Source organism: Argopecten irradians, chromosome 7 (assembly GCF_041381155.1).
Source record: "Argopecten irradians isolate NY chromosome 7, Ai_NY, whole genome shotgun sequence".
Classification (NCBI taxonomy): Eukaryota; Metazoa; Mollusca; class Bivalvia; order Pectinida; family Pectinidae; genus Argopecten; species Argopecten irradians.
The window spans coordinates 43,691,690-43,711,714 of record NC_091140.1 but is presented as its reverse complement, the minus strand read 5'-3'; the positions used below and the strand labels follow the sequence as shown (position 1 = coordinate 43,711,714).

General features: G+C 36.0%; 2 protein-coding genes and 1 long non-coding RNA gene across 4 annotated transcripts; 2 read left to right on the top strand and 1 right to left on the bottom strand.

Moving 5' to 3' along the window:
• Nucleotides 1-2,987: 2,987 nt before the first annotated feature.
• LOC138328540 (uncharacterized) lies at nucleotides 2,988-6,795 on the bottom strand. 2 transcript variants are annotated; one of them, XM_069275392.1, is made up of 3 exons: nucleotides 6,565-6,795; nucleotides 3,699-3,787; nucleotides 2,988-3,563 (listed from the first exon to the last, which is right to left on the bottom strand). In XM_069275392.1, exons 1-3 carry the CDS (start codon nucleotides 6,573-6,575, stop codon nucleotides 3,058-3,060), a joined length of 606 nt encoding a protein of 201 aa, XP_069131493.1. In that variant the 5' UTR covers nucleotides 6,576-6,795; the 3' UTR covers nucleotides 2,988-3,057. The 2 variants fall into 2 exon arrangements, with proteins under 2 accessions (XP_069131493.1, XP_069131494.1); XM_069275393.1 differs by lacking the exon at nucleotides 6,565-6,795 and adding an exon at nucleotides 4,524-4,602.
• Nucleotides 6,796-7,993: 1,198 nt separating this feature from the next.
• Nucleotides 7,994-11,495, top strand: LOC138328538 (uncharacterized). The gene is made up of 2 exons (XM_069275388.1): nucleotides 7,994-8,315; nucleotides 9,262-11,495. Exons 1-2 carry the CDS (start codon nucleotides 8,142-8,144, stop codon nucleotides 9,475-9,477), a joined length of 390 nt encoding a protein of 129 aa, XP_069131489.1. The 5' UTR covers nucleotides 7,994-8,141; the 3' UTR covers nucleotides 9,478-11,495.
• Nucleotides 11,496-13,730: 2,235 nt separating this feature from the next.
• LOC138326956 (uncharacterized) lies at nucleotides 13,731-18,375 on the top strand. Its single transcript, XR_011208985.1, has 3 exons — nucleotides 13,731-13,773; nucleotides 15,137-15,201; nucleotides 18,325-18,375. It is a non-coding gene; the product is annotated as an uncharacterized lncRNA (long non-coding RNA).
• The last annotated feature ends 1,650 nt before the right edge of the window (nucleotides 18,376-20,025 follow it).

Sequence of the window (20,025 nt, the reverse complement as noted above, 5' to 3'; positions counted from 1 at the left end):
TAAAATACTGTGTACCAGTTGGTTACTTTTGCGGGACAAAATTTTTGTGATTTGGAACAAAAACAAGGAAAGTTGAATGTTAGTGAATCAAATTTTTTTATTTGACTTTAATGTATATAATTTAAGCAATTTTTATCATTTCACAGATAAAAATTTTGCAGTCATGTCAATCAATGATCTTTTAAATCGCAAAAATATATCATCCCCATGAAAATACCTAGATATACAAGTTACATACTGGAAACCACCTATTTTTGTGAGCATTAAACTTTCACATATTTAATCACTGCAAATATGCATTAAACACAGGTATATCAGAACAGTTTGAGTCTATAGAGTAAAAATTAAAATTCTGTGAAAAAGTTGTTTGGGATGAAATGAGAAATAAATTAGCCGCAAAAACAGGTTGGTAAACGATATGAAAGGTTGCCTTACCCGCTCCTGTTTTAGTTTTAATCAGAGCTTAATAGTAACATTTATTGTAGGTAAAAACTAGCACAATCTTTTGAATGCACAACACATTGAAAAAAATTTAATTTTAGATCCAATAAACAATACACAATCATGGATTAAAAAATGATACAATACAGTACACTTCGTGCATGTTTAGCAATAATTGAAAAGAAGAATTTGGACAATTTCATTGAAAATTGATGTAAAACTATAAAAAGAGATATGAAACATAATGATACATGTATACATGTGTGACTGTGATCAACAGTTTAGTCTAAGAGTATGAAATAAAATGAACTTCAAAATTTTCACATTTTCCTCTTTCGTACTTGGTATGTTTGGGTATGGTATATATGTAACATATAAAGTTATCTATATTATACATGTAGGTGTGTGAAGCTAGTGTGAAAATTATCAATTATTCTTATTTTCAGTGGTATTTGTTATAGTTCTTATTTTAAAAAAAGACAAATAAAATTGATAAAGATTTTTTAATATTTTGAAAAAAAGTTTGCAGCAATTATATAGAAAGTAATACATTTGAATTATCCATATACAATGGTGCATTGCAATGTAATTATCAGAAGGTCATTTTGACCTTCACCCAAAGGTCAGAGGTTGTCAAAAGTGTATCGTGTCATTGCCAGTAGTCCATAACTTCAACTTTTACCTGGGTAAACAATTTAAAGCAAAATTGCAAAAAAAAACTTAATCTTGTTTTCAGAAAAAGGGTACTGTAATTTACTATTCATATGGTGAGAATGAAGAATGCAAAATAGACAGTATTACTATAGATTTTATAAAGTTTAGCTTCCAAAACAGATTTTGTTTGTATGCTTTCAATCTGACAGTGTTTGTGATGCTGCCGGTCCATCAAGGAAAACTAATGGTGAATTTATCTTGGTGGTGTGGAGCTATGCTTCTTATACCGTATTAAAAACAAATGGAGGACCATCAAGATTCACAGAAGATCCATACACTGAATGTTAATGTTAATTAATTACACTGTAATTAACTGTAATTACACTTACAATGTTGATAAAATTACAGTGCATGGGTCATCCATTTTACTTTCTTAATTAAACAACTCACAAAACACAAGCTGCACTTTGTCCATTTGCCAATAAAAATTGCAGAATATCAGTAAAAGTTGAAATTCTTGTCTTCTTATGTCAGGTGGCCTAGCCTATAATCATCATACTCCATTCATTGAAGTCTTCTGCTACCGTCTAATAATACAACTTTTCCTTGATCATTTAAAGGCCTTCCTGGCCTAATTTGACCAGTACTTGTGCCCAGTTTCACTAACATTCTTTAAATTCAAGGAATTAAAGGAAAGCGTTACAGAAGTTAAGGGGAATTTTAAGTTAAGGAACCTTAATCTGTTATACTGTTCCTGTGGAAAATTTAAAGTTGAGGATTCTCTGTAAGACCGAGTCTTGGTACCTTAAAAGAAAGGTATCAAATGTTTTCGCAGTGAATGTCCTAACATTCATTCAAGGTTGAAGCAGTCAAATTGGTCCAAATCAAATATTTCTTATTGTTAACTAAGTAAGAGGTTTTGGAGCCTACTGTGATAAAGAACTACTGAGTTTGTTCAAATGAATGACCTTGACCTTCATTCAGACAAGGCCATGTGGATTTTTAACTTAGATCTTTACAAGACTTTTTTGCCAATAAGGTAGTGGTCCAATAACCCGATATTTGACCTATAGCATGCTGGGAGGAAGGAATAAATGAATAACTTTGAACTTTAATCAAGGTCACAGGTCAAATAGTCAAAAATCTTTACAGTTTGTAAATGTCTTCTAATTGAAGTAACAGGCCCAGAAATCTGCCTGTTGCATTCTGGGAAGAAGGGCTATCAAGTTTATTTACGTGAATGACCTTGACATTCGCTCAATATCGCAATGGATGAGTTTATCTTCAAACTGAAGAAAAACACTTCCAGTGTTTGGCATGTAGCTATATCGCACTGTGGTGAAGAGCTGTCAAGTTTGTTCAAATAAATGGCCTTGACCTTCATTCATTGTTACAAGTGCCAAGTAGCCTACAACATTTAACAGCATATTGGCATTAAGTAACAGGCCCAAAGATGTCGATATAAAAATATATACGCGAAACAAACTCATATTCTAAACCGTTGGTATTAAAACTGGCAAATTCAATCAACCTGGTAGAATACAAAAACACTGCACGACCCCAAATTATGCCTTTGGTTTTTTGTGTATTACTTGGTCGGTATATACTTTACAAAATAACGTTTTAATTATGTCAATACATGGTAGCACCAGCAAAAGAGAAAAAATATAAACTGAAGTCGTTGATACTTTTTCTTTATCAATTTAACCATATTATCCTCAAATGTCCACAAATGATGGTAAAACACAAAATATCTCAAGGGTTCGTGTGTTTAAATGTATTTTATATTTAACAAAATACGTACAAAATGAGATACATGTTCAAATAAATATACATATATGGATTTCGAATTATATATTCTCAAAGTATTAATTGAAAATGGACCTGCGTTGTTCAAATTAATTTTCTGTCGTGTTATTCACAAATAAACCCAGTCTTTTTCCTATAAATGTCCGTTTTCACTTATGGAGCTGTTTCTCTTGCCTCTTTCATCTGTTTCCTTGCGGCGAGTTTTTCCTGTCTCATTGACTTGATTCTATTCTTCAGTCCCAAAAGCTGCTTTTTCCAGAAGGACCATTTTTCAAATCTGTTGCATGTGACCGATTTCACCCTGAATTGCGGACAATCTGCGTTACTCTGAGATTTCAATTCCATGGTTACTGTTCCTTTCGCTTTGGACAGATCAGCACCCTCTTCTTCACATGCAGTGCTGTTCCATTCGGCTGACCAATAATCATACTTGCAGCCATTTTCCCTAAGCTCCTTTCGTTCTGCAATCCTTTCTTGTCGCGCGATACGTTTGTCAACCTTGCTGCATTTCACAGATAAAGTTTTGGTTTCGTTACATTCCTCAGGTCCTGACACTAGTGGAGAAGTTCTGGTTGCCATGGCAACATCTTGGTCTGCTCCTTCTACGTCACAAGCTGACGTATCCCAGGCAACGGATCTGTCATATCGACACCGATCTTCTAAAACATACAATACGTCAACATGAAATTGACTTACTCAGATATATGATAATGAAACAATTGAAGCAAGTTTTTGATTTAATTATTGATTGCTTATGATAATAATAACAATGGTCATGACAACCAGATACTGACCTTTGTCTTCACGTAGTCCTCCGGGTCTTGCTGTCACCATGGCGACCATCACACAATAGATGCATACCGCTAGCACGATCTTCATGTTGCTAAAAAAATAATAATGAAATTGAAGAAAACGAAACTTGGGTAAGTATTTATCCAACACATTAAAAATGTATCCGTTCACAAGCGCTTACATGTTGTGTCCCTAAAAATATAGACCCCCGAATAGCGCTTGTGACATATAGCACTGCAACCGGGGTTTCTCAGAGAGGTGTTCCCGGACCATCGCTGTCGAAAATTTAAGATTTATGCTCTTTTACTATGGCTTGTAGAATCATACCAACTTGCTTATTTCTTTGAGATTGTCCTATTGTTATTAATAACAAATAAACAATCTAAAGATATACGTTCAGTTAACAATTTTTGCCTTCGTTTTTGTGTACTGTCTCACACACTGTTAGCGGTACTCTTGTCTCGGTTAATTTCTATGAACAATCTCTAATAAGAATTTTTGTAAGTTTATCGTTTAAAAATCTTTGAATCCGCTAAAATCTGAGACCGCAAATACAGGAATGTGTACATCATAAAATTCAAATTTTGATAAATTATTGCAATTTAGATTAGCATTTAATATGTTAGTTCAGAAAACATGTGTAGTTCTATATTATTAATACAATGTATTAAACTAAGTATATGATTTAAATTTTCGATATGAATCAGAAACCATAGTTATTGTAGTTAATTAATTGATTAAATTAAGATTTTGAAAAATTATTTCAAATTAGATTCGAAATGTGAGTTCAGAAGCCATATTTACATTTAATTATAATAAGTACGTACCGATCAGATACAGATTACTTCCAGTTCTGTTCCCGAATAGGTATCTAAGCTTATCCGATAAGTTTGTGATATATTGATGATATACAGCTCGGATGTATTTATAAGGCTAAATAACACCCACGGGGCAGGTTCCTGTGGGCCTATAACGTCACTGTTTACTAAACCAATTAAAATACGTCAGTGCTAGTATAGGACTGGACATCCTGATAAGTGATGGATGGTCAGCGCCGACAGGTGATGAGTAACTGTCCACTTAGCAGACGATCCGCTGCGATCATCTTTCTCACACGAAAGGTGTTTGTTTGTTTGTTTGTTTGTTCGTCCGTCGGAATGTGTTTTACGTCAGATTACTGTATGTGGTCATTTTTGGACACGTTTTGGTGGGGGAGGACATCTTGAACCCACAGACATATGTCGTCAATACATACGGTCCACATAAACTTGGCACTAAACAACCCCCGGAGTATGAGGTCAAATTCCAGTCAAAAATTAGGACTCAGAATTTACCACAAGGACATGGGACGAATTTCCAAACGGTCAATATAAATATACGTTTTTATGCATTGTAACTACAATAAATATGTATTGACCGTTGGTTGCAAATTAATTCATCAAGTTCCTGCGTTATATCATAAGACTGTAGTGGCATGGCGACAAAGTTACGAAATATTAAAAAATATGTAAATTATGCGGTTTTGAAGGTTATACCATGATATATTCTAAAAAATATGCACATGAATTCAATTATGAGGCCAATCTGATGAGATTTTTCGCTACTAGTGTAACATTATTAAATTTCATTACTCATTACCCCCCTTCCCCATTTTTAAGAACAACTGCATCATTAAATGCTATTAAAATGGTATTATTTGTTACATATTAAATATTTAAGGGACAAAAATGTTTTTATTTAAAAAAAATATTTTGTTTCACATTTATGTCATGTATACATGTACGATTGTTCGTGCATTTTTATAGGAATAATTTGTTTAAATTGATAATTAAAGTAAGAATAAACTAACCGATCTGATTGGATTATAATTATTAGTCTTCGGTGGTGTTCGTCAGGGTGACGCCGTAAGTCTTAAATTTTTTATTTTTTTTTTTCAAAGGTGTTCATAATTCTGCCCATTCTGATATTGTACTGACGAATTACCTAGACTTTGTTTATTACCTACTGGAAATAGCAGACACATATTTTCTGTTGAATGAGTTGATGGGATTTTGTTGGACTTGCTTCAATAATCACGAACTGCATGATAAGTTGTTTATTTATTAATTGATTGATTGATTAATTGATTGATTGATTGATTGATTGATTGATTGATTGATTGATTGATTGATTGATTGATTGATTGATTGATTGATTCATTCATTCATTCATTCATTTATCATTCATTCATAAACACTGTTCTTAACATGTAGCCCACGTTTCCAATGGTAAATCGTCCAACATTCAACTAACAAAATACTTAATTAATTCAGGTGCGTTGCCTGGCTAATTACCACTAGTTTGGACACCTGTGGAGAAACCCTAATCATCAAAGCGTGACGGGTTGGTCGTGTACCTGATTTACAATCTTACTAACCAGTTGACGATACACAGTTGGAATTGCATCACAGCACGACATAGCAGAACCTGAGGCAAAACCTCCCGCCCTAATGAATCCGGCCATTACCTTTCTAGGAAAATATATAGATATCGTTTTTGACACCTCGTGTCCTAATTCCCGTCAAAATGGCCATATCTTTAGAATCTGTATTACCAGCAAAATATATACAGTATGTAGGGGTAACTCTCAAATCAAATCTGACTAGAACATCCACTGCGACAATATAACATCAAATTCATTTACTGTCACTTAGCAGTTCCTACTATTAAAACTCTCGTCCCTATCATCAGCAACACACACAAAGCAAACAATCAAAACTTTAGGCAAATGTCTACTTCTAATGACACTCTCAAATAGTCTTTCTTTCCGCACACTATAATCCAATGGAAAGCCCTTCCTGCTTCCATTGTTGACACTAGTACTCCTACCATAGATTCATTTCGAGATCAGCTGACACCAGCCTAGCTGCGATGACGTAGCTCTGAACGACGGACGGAAGATTTTTGACAGATGGCCTGCCGGGAACCGGAGTGGAGGCAGGGTATGATTATTCGTTCTAACACCAGCCGTTCTCACATCTCTCCACTAACTTCATACCATGTATACAATTATATATAGCATATATACACATAAAACAAATAACAAAAAAAAAAAAAAAATCTGCCCCCCCCCCCCCCCGTAAATATTCATAGAGATTGGCAACTCCTCCAATATAACGATCGGCAGATGTACCTGTGTATGTGCTTAGGGTTTTTTAGATAAACTCTTAAATAGTTGAATACAAAAGAATAACTTTGATATGTTGTAAATGTTCAGTAATTTTCAGATAGTTTGAGTACGATTTTGGATAGAAAAAATAATATTTTGACTTATTTATTAATAAAACAAAACGCACTTCCGGTTTTGAATGCCTGATTTTCGAAAAAAACAGGTAAAATTATGTATATATGTTTCTGGTTAGCTGCAATATTGTAGCTCAAAAGACTTTTAGACAGATAATAATGTCGTCTTTAGAGCTACAATTGGTGCCTATTACTGCTATTGGAGCAAAGTAATGATGTTGCAAACCATTATAAAATGTTTGTTTGCATTTTATCGTACTTGTTTTATATCGCTTACCTACCAGGCAATAAACTGAACCGTATAAAATATCCAATTCTCAGCGAGACATTATTTTTTTACATATACATATGAAGGTCTTTCTGAAGAGAATTTATACGGCAAGTCTACAAATTATGAATTTGACGTCTTGTGAGCGGTACGGTAGTTATGTTTGTTTTGGACAAAATATTATGTAAATGCTTGTATACGCAAAAAAATAATTGAAAACCTACAAAAAAAGTATTGAAAATTGTACCCGAGTGATTTTCGGAGGCACTGCTCCACTAGGACACATAGGGACCAATTTGTACCTACAATTTGTATAGTAGGCCGGGTACGTATATTCGTTCTAGTTTCTGGTAATCACTAATAGGGTGATGCAGAAAAAGTATCGAATAAAATAATGTACCACTTAATTGCAAATCCTTGTCAAAAGGGATTGAAATAAAATTGTGCGTTAGTTTAATAAAATAAATTGAAATTTAATTGTGTTTTAATTTTAAACTTGTCTATATACATATACATATGTTTCTGATATAAGGCAATTAAAAATTTTGTTGCCAGTTGATAAAAAAACTTAATCTTGACATGTATCTTTTTTATACTGTATGGCAAATTTATTAAAAGAATATAAAAGTTTAATTTTAACAAGATATAAAAATCATGTTAATTTATATCTCTGTCATATGTGCGCTGGCCTCCCCGTCGTGCGCTGGCGATAGATTTTCCCGCGAAATGTCACGCTGCGTTCGAACTTGGTCACGTGGTGTAAACACAGCATCAACTGCATGTGGTCATTTTGGACACTGCGACAACAGAAGCCATCTTGATCTTTACGAACGGACAAGGTAAAAAAGGATAAATTGTTTCGTGACGTTTAAGCAATACAATAACAAAAGGCGTGATGTCGGCACTGCATGCTTCACCACTTCTCCATGCACACGAGAGAAAAGTTCATGAAAATGACGAATGTCAGAGCACCCCAACCAGGACACTCGCTCGTGGAATGGCGCTGAAAAACTCGATGTCGTTCATCCGCTCGCCTCTCTCAAAACCTGGGCCTGGTTCGCCTGCTGTGGTAAGTTGATAGGCCTTTCTATAATGTTATTATTTTATCAAAATGATAATGTTTTCCGTAATCTCGTTTCGCGCATGCATGTGTTGCTCACATTATTACAAAGAGAATATCGAGAAGTTGACGACAACTCTAGATCTATCTAATACCCTAAAGCGAGAAGCATTAAGTTTTAGGCGTACATTGCAGTAGAAATCTGGAGTTTATTTCCTAATAATTTTAGATATTATATTTAATCGTAGGGCCTTATAAGGGCCTAAAATAGGAATTAATTTGAGGTTCAATATTTCAATTTCAAAAGTTGTTATAAAAGTAGCCGCAACATTACGATCTTTTATAGGCCTAGTATTTTATTTATGATCACAATAGATAATGACTAGATTTCTAATTAGTCATCAGTATCATTACCGTATTCGCTGTAATTAGCGCCCTCCCCCTCTAAGCTTAACCGCCCTCCCATTCCTGGAGAAGGAGTTGAAGTTGTATAAACACCCTCATCCCATGGATTTAACAATGTTTTACAACATGTGACGCCTCCAACATCATCTTTGTACCCAATGTAACATGAACTTGCGAATTCTTTACATGTGGGGATGATTTTCTCTTGCCCCATTGCCCGCAAATCCATCCAACTGAAAAATAGGTGGGGGGATCTTAGTTGCTGTGAAATACAGTATAAAATATATCCATGAAGCCTGAAGGAATTCATGGACAGTTTTGGCCACAGGGTAGTGGCTTGGTTTTAGCTGAAATGTAGAAAGCAAACTAAAAAAAATGATGTCATACAGGCATTAAGTTCATAGTTGGCTGTCTGTTACTTTTGGTTTAAGGTTTTAATGTGGGCTTCATGTGTCTGTACTTTGTGATACTCAAAACTTTAATGAAGTCCTTTATATATACATGTAGCTCATGCACATTTTTAAAAATGGTAGTTTTGATTGTTTTCCAGAAGGAGGAGCCTTGCTATGTTGAGTGTATTTGTAATAGAGAAATGAAGACAGTCTTGTGTCGGTCCTGTGGAATGACCTTTAAAGGTCGAGTACGACGCACCTGTGCATTACACCCTAACGAGATTCACCTGATGGATCTGGAGTGTTGTCCCAACTGTAAAGCCACACACATGAAGGAGTTTACAGAATCCATGGGCAGTAAACGTAATATATAACGGACAACGCAAGGATTCATAAACTGTGCCAAAGACATTCCCGTCTGGTCAATCCAGGCATTCAGGATATAGAACACAAATTCACACAAGATTGAGTGGTAACAAGGCTTCCAAAAGACGATAGACTATGCTATGTTGTCTCCCTTCAGTATTAAAGACTCAGGGCTGGTTTCATGAACATTTCTCAACTATAAGGAATTCCTTATATTAAAATTGGATAACAGAAGTTAAAGGAAAAAAGTTAAGTTAAGTTTTAAGAAATTCCTTAAAATTCAAGAATGTTCATGAAACTGGCCCCAGTCGTTGTACTTATCACAAAAAAAGATTTTACCTAGAGATTTTGACTACTGTCTGTAAAGATCTGTGTGTATTGGTGTTTCATTAATTGCTCATGTGTTTAAGATGAAATATTACAAATACTGCCACCCTAATCAACATCTAGATCTTTAAGAAGTCAAAATGTTGACGCTATATCCTTACACACATATATTTCATCAAAACACTTGTCTAAAACTGTTCCTGGCTGAAACTTCATATTAAGTTTCTTTGATTTACTTTACAAGTAAGAAGCAATGAGCTAAAATAGGTTATACTGTGACCTGTATGTTGACTTTAAAACAATCCTACTCTATCTCAAACGATGTAAAAGTATATAAAACTAGCTAATTATATAATTGATAATGATTTATTGTTTATGGTCACAGAATACCTTGGTTTCACACAATATCATGTACCAAAATTAGGTCATTGACATCAACCTTTGACCTACATTTAAATGAAATATTAATGGGACTTTTTTTTTGCTATAGATATCCCACATATACACTATTTTTGGATTGGAACGTCATATACAAGTCATTTTGTTGGTAAGGGTATACATAACTAAAGATGTCCCATTGCAGTGCTGTACCAAACTTACAAGTAAAGCTTGCAAATGTAGGTCACTGATCACTTGGCTGTCATTTTAACCTTTGATCTGATTAAAAGAAAACCTTATGCTCTAGGTAGATCTGCAATTGACACTAGTTGTACATACCTGTGCATATATATACATAATAGTTGTTATTATAGACAAAAATATACTCTGTATCATTGAAGGAAAAGTTTTTGAAAAAATGATACTCTGTTATATTGAAGAAAAAGTTTTTGAAAAAATGCTTTTTCAAGATCCATTCCAAGTTGGTTTATCAGCAATTTCTTTAAAGCTCTATCAGTCTGAAGTCTTAAAGTACTGGATGAATTTGTTGATGAGATAAGTAAGTAAGCTAGAGTTACTGCCCTTTAGTCTTATTACATTTGGTGTACTACATGAGGATGTAAGCAAATCTTAATAAATACTGGTAAATCATGTATTACATTTGGTGTACTACATGAGGATGTAAGCAAATCTTAATAAATACTGGTAAGTCATGTTTTACTCCTTGTGTGACAGTAAAGGCTTTTCATTATTTGAGAAATGCAGCACATATGATTATGATTCATAGCTAGGCATAGATGTATATTGTATGTCCTTTCTTCCAGCCATATCAATCAGCACAACCACTCTATATTGTCTCTGTCTTGTTTAATTTTGAATTCCTGGATTTTCACATGAAAATTAATGTACTTTGTCAGTGATTTTCTTTGGTGATTGTGACTTTCATTTTAATCTTTGCCCTTCATCAAAAAGCTCACCGAAATTAAAATCCACACACTAAGGATGAGAGACAATGTTTTATTATTAGATATTCATGGTTTTGTTATTTTTACACAAAAATATGAGTAGCAAAAAATGTGTAGTTATATTATAGTATTCCATGGACTTGAATTAGCTCACTAGTTCTACATTAAGGTTGAATTTTTGCATTAATTTGTGATGTCCAGCCCTTGGTTGCATATATAGTGTTTAGGGACTTGAGGAGTGTAACCCTATGATTGGTAGGTAATTAATTGAGAAGGAATGTAAATCCATCATGACTTGTAGGTAACTGAGAACAAGTGTAACCCTATAGCTGGTAGGTAACTGAGAACGATTGTAACTCTATAATGACAGATAGGTAACTGAGAAGGAGCTTAACCCTATATGACAGGTAGGTAACTGAAAAGGAATGTAACCCTATGGCTGATAGCTAGGTAACTGAGAAGGAATGTAACCCTACATAGTCACTGACCCAAGGTTGATTGCACTACGTACACTACGCTACACTTATTTCCCGTGGTACAGTATGATCCCAGAGCACCGCTTTCATCAATTGCCATTTGATTGGCCCCAACAGATTTTCCTGCTGATGTTTTAGCCAATGAAATTAGAGGTAACATACTCTTCACATAAGCTGTATACAAAACAACATGAATATCCATAAATAGTCTCCCTCCAAACCTAAAAAGTTCTCATTTTAAAAGAGTTATTTTGATCGGTTTCTATTTACTGAGTGACATCATTGAATTGATGCTCTGAGATTGAGCTGTCCCACAGGTGATAAATGTAACGTAGTGTAGTGCAATCAACCATGGGTCACTGACAATGGTAACTCTATGGCTGGCTGACAACTGAGAACGAATGTAAATCTCTAATGACAGGTTGATAACTGAGGAGTCCAACCCTATGACTGGTAGGTAACTGAGAAGGAGTGTAACCCTATGGCTGGTAGGTAACTGAGACAAGTGTAACCCTATAATGACTGATAGGTAACTGAGGAGTGCAATCCTGTGACTGGTAGGTAAATGAGGAGTGCAACCCTTTGACTGGTAGGTAAATGAGGAGTGAAACCCTTTGACTGGTAGGTGGTTGATAAATGAGGAGTGAAACCCTAAGACTGATAGGTGGTTGGTAACTGAGGAGTGCAACCCTATGACAAATAGGTGATAGGTAACTGAGGAGTGCAACCCTGGGACTGGTAGCTGGTAGGTTACTGAGGAGCAAACCCTGTGACTGGCAGGTGGTAGGTAACTGAGGAGTGCAATCCTGTGACTGGTTGGTGGTAGGTAAATGGGGAGTGCAACCCTAAGACTGGTAGGTGATAGGTTACTGAGAAGAGCAACGCTATGACTGGTAGGTGGTAATTAACTGAGGAGTGAGTGCAACCCTGTGACTTGTAGGTGGTAGGTAAATGAGGAGTGCAACCTGGGACTGGTAGGTGGTAGGTAACTGAGAAGTGCAACCCTATGACTTAGGTGGTTGGTAACTGAGAAGTGCAACCCTGTGACTGATAGATGGTAGGTAACTGAGGAGTGTAACCCTATGACTGGTAGGTGGTAGGTAACTGAGGAGTGTAACCCTATGACTGGTAGGTAACTAAGAAGGAATTAACTCAATAATGACTGATAGGAAACTGAACAGAAAGGTATAACCCTATGTTGGTATGTAAGTACACGTAAATAAATGGAAGGAATAAACTGTAGTGACTAGTTGGTAACTAAGGAGTATTACAATATTATAACATTAAGGTCCTTTCTATAATTATAAGATATCCTGATATAACATTATGACAGACTTGAGGAAAAAGTTGTAGGTCTCTCTAACTAATTTTTGCCTTGCGTATGCCATATGGTATTCAAGACCGGTTGCATACGTACTTTGAATTTTTTAAAGAAGAAATACGGTAGTAGACTTGACCACACATGAGTAATGTAACATTCATATTCAAATTGTACGATGTAAATTTTGTATTAATTGTTTAATTAGATACTTTACATAGTTTAGTTTTCAGGGTTTTTTTCATTATTATTTCAACACTTACTGGTAAATTAGGTACCTAGGTAAATTAAAGTTTGATGTACATGTATGTACTTGAATAGAAACTGATAGTGAATGAACAATTGAATGGGAAACATGCTGAATAAATATAGAATCTTTGAGGTAAACCATTTTGATGTGGATGTTGTACATGTTGATTTTAAGTTGTTTTATTATTCCACACATGTTCAGTTAAACTTACAATATTGAAGTTTTGTGTTAGTTAGAATTATATTTTGTACTATATTTGTATTTTGTTTTTAGTTTTGTACTAGATAACCATTCCAGGAGATTTTAGCTAGGATATATTTGCAAAGATTTAACTGTAAGCATATATAATTAAGTCATAAACTTACATATGATTATGTTAAGTTTCTTAATCAGAAATTTGTCATTGATATATGGATTGCTATAATCATAATGTACTATTATTTAGATTAATTTTAAGCCAAAAATTCGAAAAGCCAAGGCAGCTGAACCATGATGATTCCCAGGATGCTGTAGTCGCTAAACAGTACAAAGAAAAATAATGATATCTTTTAGACGGACGGCTACACATTGGACAAATAAATATGCAGGAGGTATTAAGAGTTGTAACCAAATTATTTATAAAAGCTGGGATTTTCTTTCCACACTACAGTGGTATATCTGCATTTTCAAATTAGAAAAATATAACCTTGTTTTTTAGCCCACCATCATCAGATGGAGATCTATTCAAATCACTTTCGTCTGTGGTCCGCGTCCGTTTAACCGTTGTAATTACAACGTTAACAATTCTTTTTGTCGCTATTTCTCAAGATTAGTACTGATGAGATCATTCTCAAAATTCATATGTAGGTATGCCTAGGGCCCTAGTTGTGCCTAGTTAAATGTTTGTTACCGCTATTTCGTAAGAAAGTAGTGAAGGGATCTCTCTCAAATTTCAGATGTGGGTTCCCCCTAGAGCCCTAGTTCTCCTGCATAATGCATTTTGGGCCGATTTGTCGACAAGATGGGCCGCCCGCCAGTCAGCCCCTATTTTCAATTTTGATGAATTGCAGTTTGTTACAGCTATTTCTCAGAAAGTACAGAAGGGATCTCTCTCAAATTTCATATGTAGGTTCCCCAAGGTCCTAGTTGTGCATATTGCATTTTATAACTGATCGGTATTTAACACGAGATGGCCGCCAGGATGGCGGATTTTGATAGTTACTGCTATTTCTCATAAATTACTGAAGGGATCTTTCTTAAAACTCCAAACCTAGGGTATCCTTGGGCCCTAGTTGTGCATAGTGCCTTTGGACTGATCAGTCCAACAAGATGGCCAATCGGCTGCCATTTTTGGATTTCATTGTTTGAAGTTTGTTACCCCGCTATTTCTCAGAAAGTACTAAAGCGATCTGTGTCAAATTTTGTATGTAGTATTTTTTGAAAAAAGTTTGAAAAGCAGGGAAAAGATCCCTCTTTCCATTGTCAGACATAGATCATTCTTTGGTTGGCACCAAGATCCCTCTGGGATCTCTTGTCTATGATATCTTAGTTTAACCCAAATAAGGCGCTTATGCAGCTAGGTTTAACCAGCAAGAAGCTTAAGATGTGTCAGCAATGAAAACAAGAATGACTTGACTGTATTGACTGAAACTTATTCATGTACCTCATGATACCTAATAACGTTTTTGCGGGACTGGTATCACCAGTGGGGATGGAATGTAACTCTTTGTAATCTTCACACAGAAATGAGGTTAGTGCGGGATATCATCTTATGTCATTCCGTCACCAATAGAAATAATAGTACCGCACAAAGGTTATGAGGTATCACATGGTACATCAATTAGTCCCATTGTTTAAACAACTTTGTTCAGTATTATTGGATTGTTAATAATTTAATGAAAGAATATCCCTTTGGGCTCTGGATTCAAAATTGTGAAGATGATCAGACTGATTCGCATCTATCTCTTGTTACAGGCCCAAATATAGATCCAGTTTATGAAGACCTTGTAAAACAATTACAAACCATGGGATTTGACGAAGTAAGTACCATGTTTTGAGATAAGATAGAAAAGGCGTTAGAAATTTTTAGGTCATCATGACCCGAAGGGTCAGGATGACCTATTGTCATCATGCACCGTCCGTCGTCGTGCGCCGTGCGCCGTGCGCCGTCCGCCGTCCGCCGTCCGCCGTGCGCCGTGCGCCGTGCGTAAACTTTTTATTCAAACGACTTCTTCTCAAGAACCAGAAGGCCCAGGGTACTCATATTTGGCGTGTAGGTTGCTGGGATGGAGGGCTACCAAGTTTGTTCAAATGAATGACCTTGACCTTCATTCAAGGTCACAGGGGTCAAAAAGGCTAAAAAATTTAAACAACTTCTTCTCAAGAACCAGAAGGCCCAGGGTACTGATATTTGCCCTGTAGGATGCTGGGATGAAGGGCTACCAAGTTTGTTCGAATAAATGACCTTGACCTTCATTCAAGGTCACGAGGGTCAAATAGGCTAAAATCCTTTAAACAACTTCTTGTGAATAACTAAGAGGCCTAGAGACCTGATATTAGGCCTGTGGCATGCTGGGATGAAGGGCTACCAAGTTTGTTCAAATAAATGACCTTGACCTTCATTCAAGGTCACGAGGGTCAAATAGGCTAAAATCTTTAAACAACTTCTTCTCAAGAACCAGAAGGCCCAGGGTACTGATATTGGGCCTGTGACATGCTTGGATGAAGGGCTTACCAAGTTTGTTCAAATAAATGACCTTGACCTTCAATCAAGGTCACAGGGGTCAAATAAGGCTAAAAATTCTTTTCAAACAACTTAAAATCTTAAACAACTTCTTCTCAAGAACCAGAAGGCCCAGGGTACTGATATTTGGCCTGTAGGATGCTGGGATGAAGGCTACCAAGTTTGTTCAAATAAATGACCTTGACCTTCATTCAAGGTCACGAGGGTCAAATAGGCTAAAATCTTTAAACAACTTCTTCTCAAGAACCAGAAGGCCCAGGGTACTGATATTTGCCCTGTAGGATGCTGGGATGAAGGGCTACCAAGTTTGTTCAAATAAATGACCTTGACCTTCATTCAAGGTCACGAGCAGGGGTCAAAAAAAGGCTAAAATCTTTAAACAACTTCTTCTCAAGAACCAGAAGGCCCAGGGTACTGATATTGGGACTGTGACATGCTTGGATGAAGGGCTACCAAGTTTGTTCAAATGAATGACCTTGACCTTCATTCAAGGTCACAGGGGTCAAATAGGCTAAAATCCTTTAAACAACTTCTTGTGAATAACTAAGAGGCCTAGAGACCTGATATTAGGCCTGTGGCATGCTGGGATGAAGGGCTACCAAGTTTGTTCAAATAAATGACCTTGACCTTCATTCAAGGTCACGAGGGTCAAAAAGGCTAAAATCTTTAAACAACTTCTTCTCAAGAACCAGAAGGCCCAGGGTACTGATATTTGCCCTGTAGGATGCTGGGATGAAGGGCTACCAAGTTTGTTCAAATAAATGACCTTGACCTTCATTCAAGGTCACGAGGGTCAAATAGGCTAAAATCTTTAAACAACTTCTTCTCAAGAACCAGAAGGCCCAGGGTACTGATATTGGGCCTGTGACATGCTTGGATGAAGGGCTACCAAGTTTGTTCAAATGAATGACCTTAACCTTCATTCAAGGTCACGGGGGTCAAAAAGGCTAAAATCTTTAAACGACTTCTTCTCAAGAACCAGAAGGCCCAGGGTACTGATATTTGGCCTGTAGGATGCTGGGATGAAGGGCTACCAAGTTTGTTCAAATAAATGACCTTGACCTTCATTCAAGGTCACAGGGGTCAAATAGGCTAAAATCATTTAAACAAATTCTTGTGAATAACTAAGAGGCCTAGAGACCTGATATTAGGCCTGTGGCATGCTGGGATGAAGGGCTACCAAGTTTGTTCAAATAAATGACCTTGACCTTCATTCAAGGTCACGAGGGTCAAATAGGCTAAAATCTTTAAACGACTTCTTCTCAAGAACCAGAAGGCCCAGGGTACTGATATTGGGACTGTGACATGCTTGGATGAAGGGCTACCAAGTTTGTTCGAATAAATGACCTTGACCTTCATTCAAGGTCACAGGGGTCAAATAGGCTAAAATCCTTTAAACAACTGCTTGTGAATAACTAAGAGGCCTAGAGACCTGATATTAGGCCTGTGGCATGCTGGGATGAAGGGCTACCAAGTTTGTTCAAATAAATGACCTTGACCTTCATTCAAGGTCACGAGGGTCAAAAAGGCTAAAATCTTTAAACAACTTCTTCTCAAGAACCAGAAGGCCCAGGGTACTGATATTTGCCCTGTAGGATGCTGGGATGAAGGGCTACCAAGTTTGTTCAAATAAATGACCTTGACCTTCATTCAAGGTCACGAGGGTCAAATAGGCTAAAATCTTTAAACAACTTCTTCTCAAGAACCAGAAGGCCCAGGGTACTGATATTGGGACTGTGACATGCTTGGATGAAGGGCTACCAAGTTTGTTCAAATGAATGACCTTAACCTTCATTCAAGGTCACGGGGGTCAAAAAGGCTAAAATCTTTAAACGACTTCTTCTCAAGAACCAGAAGGCCCAGGGTACTGATATTTGGCCTGTAGGATGCTGGGATGAAGGGCTACCAAGTTAGTTCAAATAAATGACCTTGACCTTCATTCAAGGTCACAGGGGTCAAATAGGCTAAAATCATTTAAACAAATTCTTGTGAATAACTATGAGGCCTAGAGACCTGATATTAGGCCTGTGGCATGCTGGGATGAAGGGCTACCAAGTTTGTCCAAATGAATGACCTTGATCTTCATTCAAGGTCACAGGGGTCAAATAGGCTAAAATCTTTAAATGAATTCTTCTTAAGAACCAGAAGGCCCAGGGTACTGATATTGGGCATGTAGCATGCTGGGATGAAGGACTACCAAGTTTGTTCAAATGAATTACCTTTGACCTTCAATCAAGGTCACAGTGGTCCAAATAGGCTAAACAAGATAAATTATTTTTGGAATAAATCTTTACTTTCCATTAGTTAGAAATTAAATTCATAACTTGATTAAGAGGTGCAAGTGAGATTTCATGAGTTGTATTGTGTTATTCATTTAAAAAGATATAAAAACTTGTTTAATTGTTTTATTAATTTTCAGCATAAATCTAGAGTTTCCTTGTCAACTTGCAAATGGTGATATTGACGTGCAACGGAGAATCCCCCTGATAAGCTAAGGACTATATTGATTAAAGACTGCTTAATGAGTTTAGTATGTATTATATATATATAAATATGTAAAGTGACGCAGGGTGCACATTTCAACGTGGTATGATTCACCGACCATAACCCTCGTCAACCGTAGTGCCACCCCCTGTGTGTGTGATGTGTGTGGATGGGGCATCGGGGAAAAGACTTGTTACTGAAAAAAAAAAGAGCTGTGATGAATGGGAGTATTCTAAATATTTGAAATATACCATCTGTTTACTTTGTAGATTATTTTGTTACATTTTTTAATTATGGAAAAAAGCCACAAGACACTGCTATAGTTTACACTGTATGGTACAAATAGGTCCAGGTTATACATTCTTTCAAGGTTTTGAGTTTTTGAGTTAGTTGAGAGAATAACCTGTATTGTGAACTCATCTGATTTTGCTGGGTTAACCCTTCTTTGGACAATTTAGAATAACATATTAACCAGATTGATTGTTTCTGGTCATCAAATAGAGAAAGTTTGAGCATAAGAACCAAAATCTGCACAAAACTGCATACCAGAAGCCATAGGCATGAGAAATCAAATTCAGCCCGAGGGCTTCAAGCCCCATAACATACGGTCCTTTGTCAAAGAAATTATTGTCTGTGGTTAACAAACTTTGATAGAAAATTGAAGTCAGTCATGGCCTCACAATGTCCAAGTATTTGACATCTATTTATGATTGGCATTCACAATGCATAATTAATCATGACCGATCGTTATGAAATTTGGACCCTTTCTAGTCATTTTTCAAAGGCAGAGCAACAACTGATTTTTTCACTTACATTACATATAGAAATTGGCATTGAGTAAGAAATACGCTACAAACTTGATAATCAGTCTGACTCCCATTACGTGAGGCCTGCTGATTGATTATTACAATTGTAAACAATACTGTGCTGATGACATCAGTCTAGTAAGACACAACGTAATGTTTTTCAAAAGCTTCTGATTGTCATAAACCTTTAACATTGTTGGAGAGTAGGTCAATACTTGGAAGCAGTGATACAGAAAAATCTTTTCTTTCAGAGTAACTTATAAAATAGACATCCCAACTAAAGGGAATTTTCATGTTAAAATAAAAAAATACAGTATACAATTTTTTTTATTAATGATAAATATACGCTAAATCAGCTCAATGTCTAGACATAGTCAATTTCCTACTGTGTGAGAGTTAAAATTATCTACAGACAGTAGTGTATGAAGCATTAAATTTAATTGTATTTATGTCTAACATAGGTTTAAACCATCTTTACATGCAGTACTGTTTCTAGCTATGGCCTCCGTGTTGATGATAACAAAAACCACAAGTTTAAAAAGATCATCGAAGATGATTTCGATCAGTTCTTGTTAAAGCTTTGTTTTAGGAGATTGTTTGTGCATTGTTCGTACGCCCTTTTCCCTTACCAAGAGTGTACGATACTCTTTCTTATCACATGAAGATGATTTTTACTGGATCGTAACTCTTGGTTTGCGAAGACGTTGTTTGTATAGTTAGGAAATAAATTAACCAAGATGCTCATTGTTCATGAAGTAATAAATAAAAATCCATTGATTTGTATCTTTTTTTTCAAATCTTGAAAATTTTATGTAGATTGAATTGTGTAA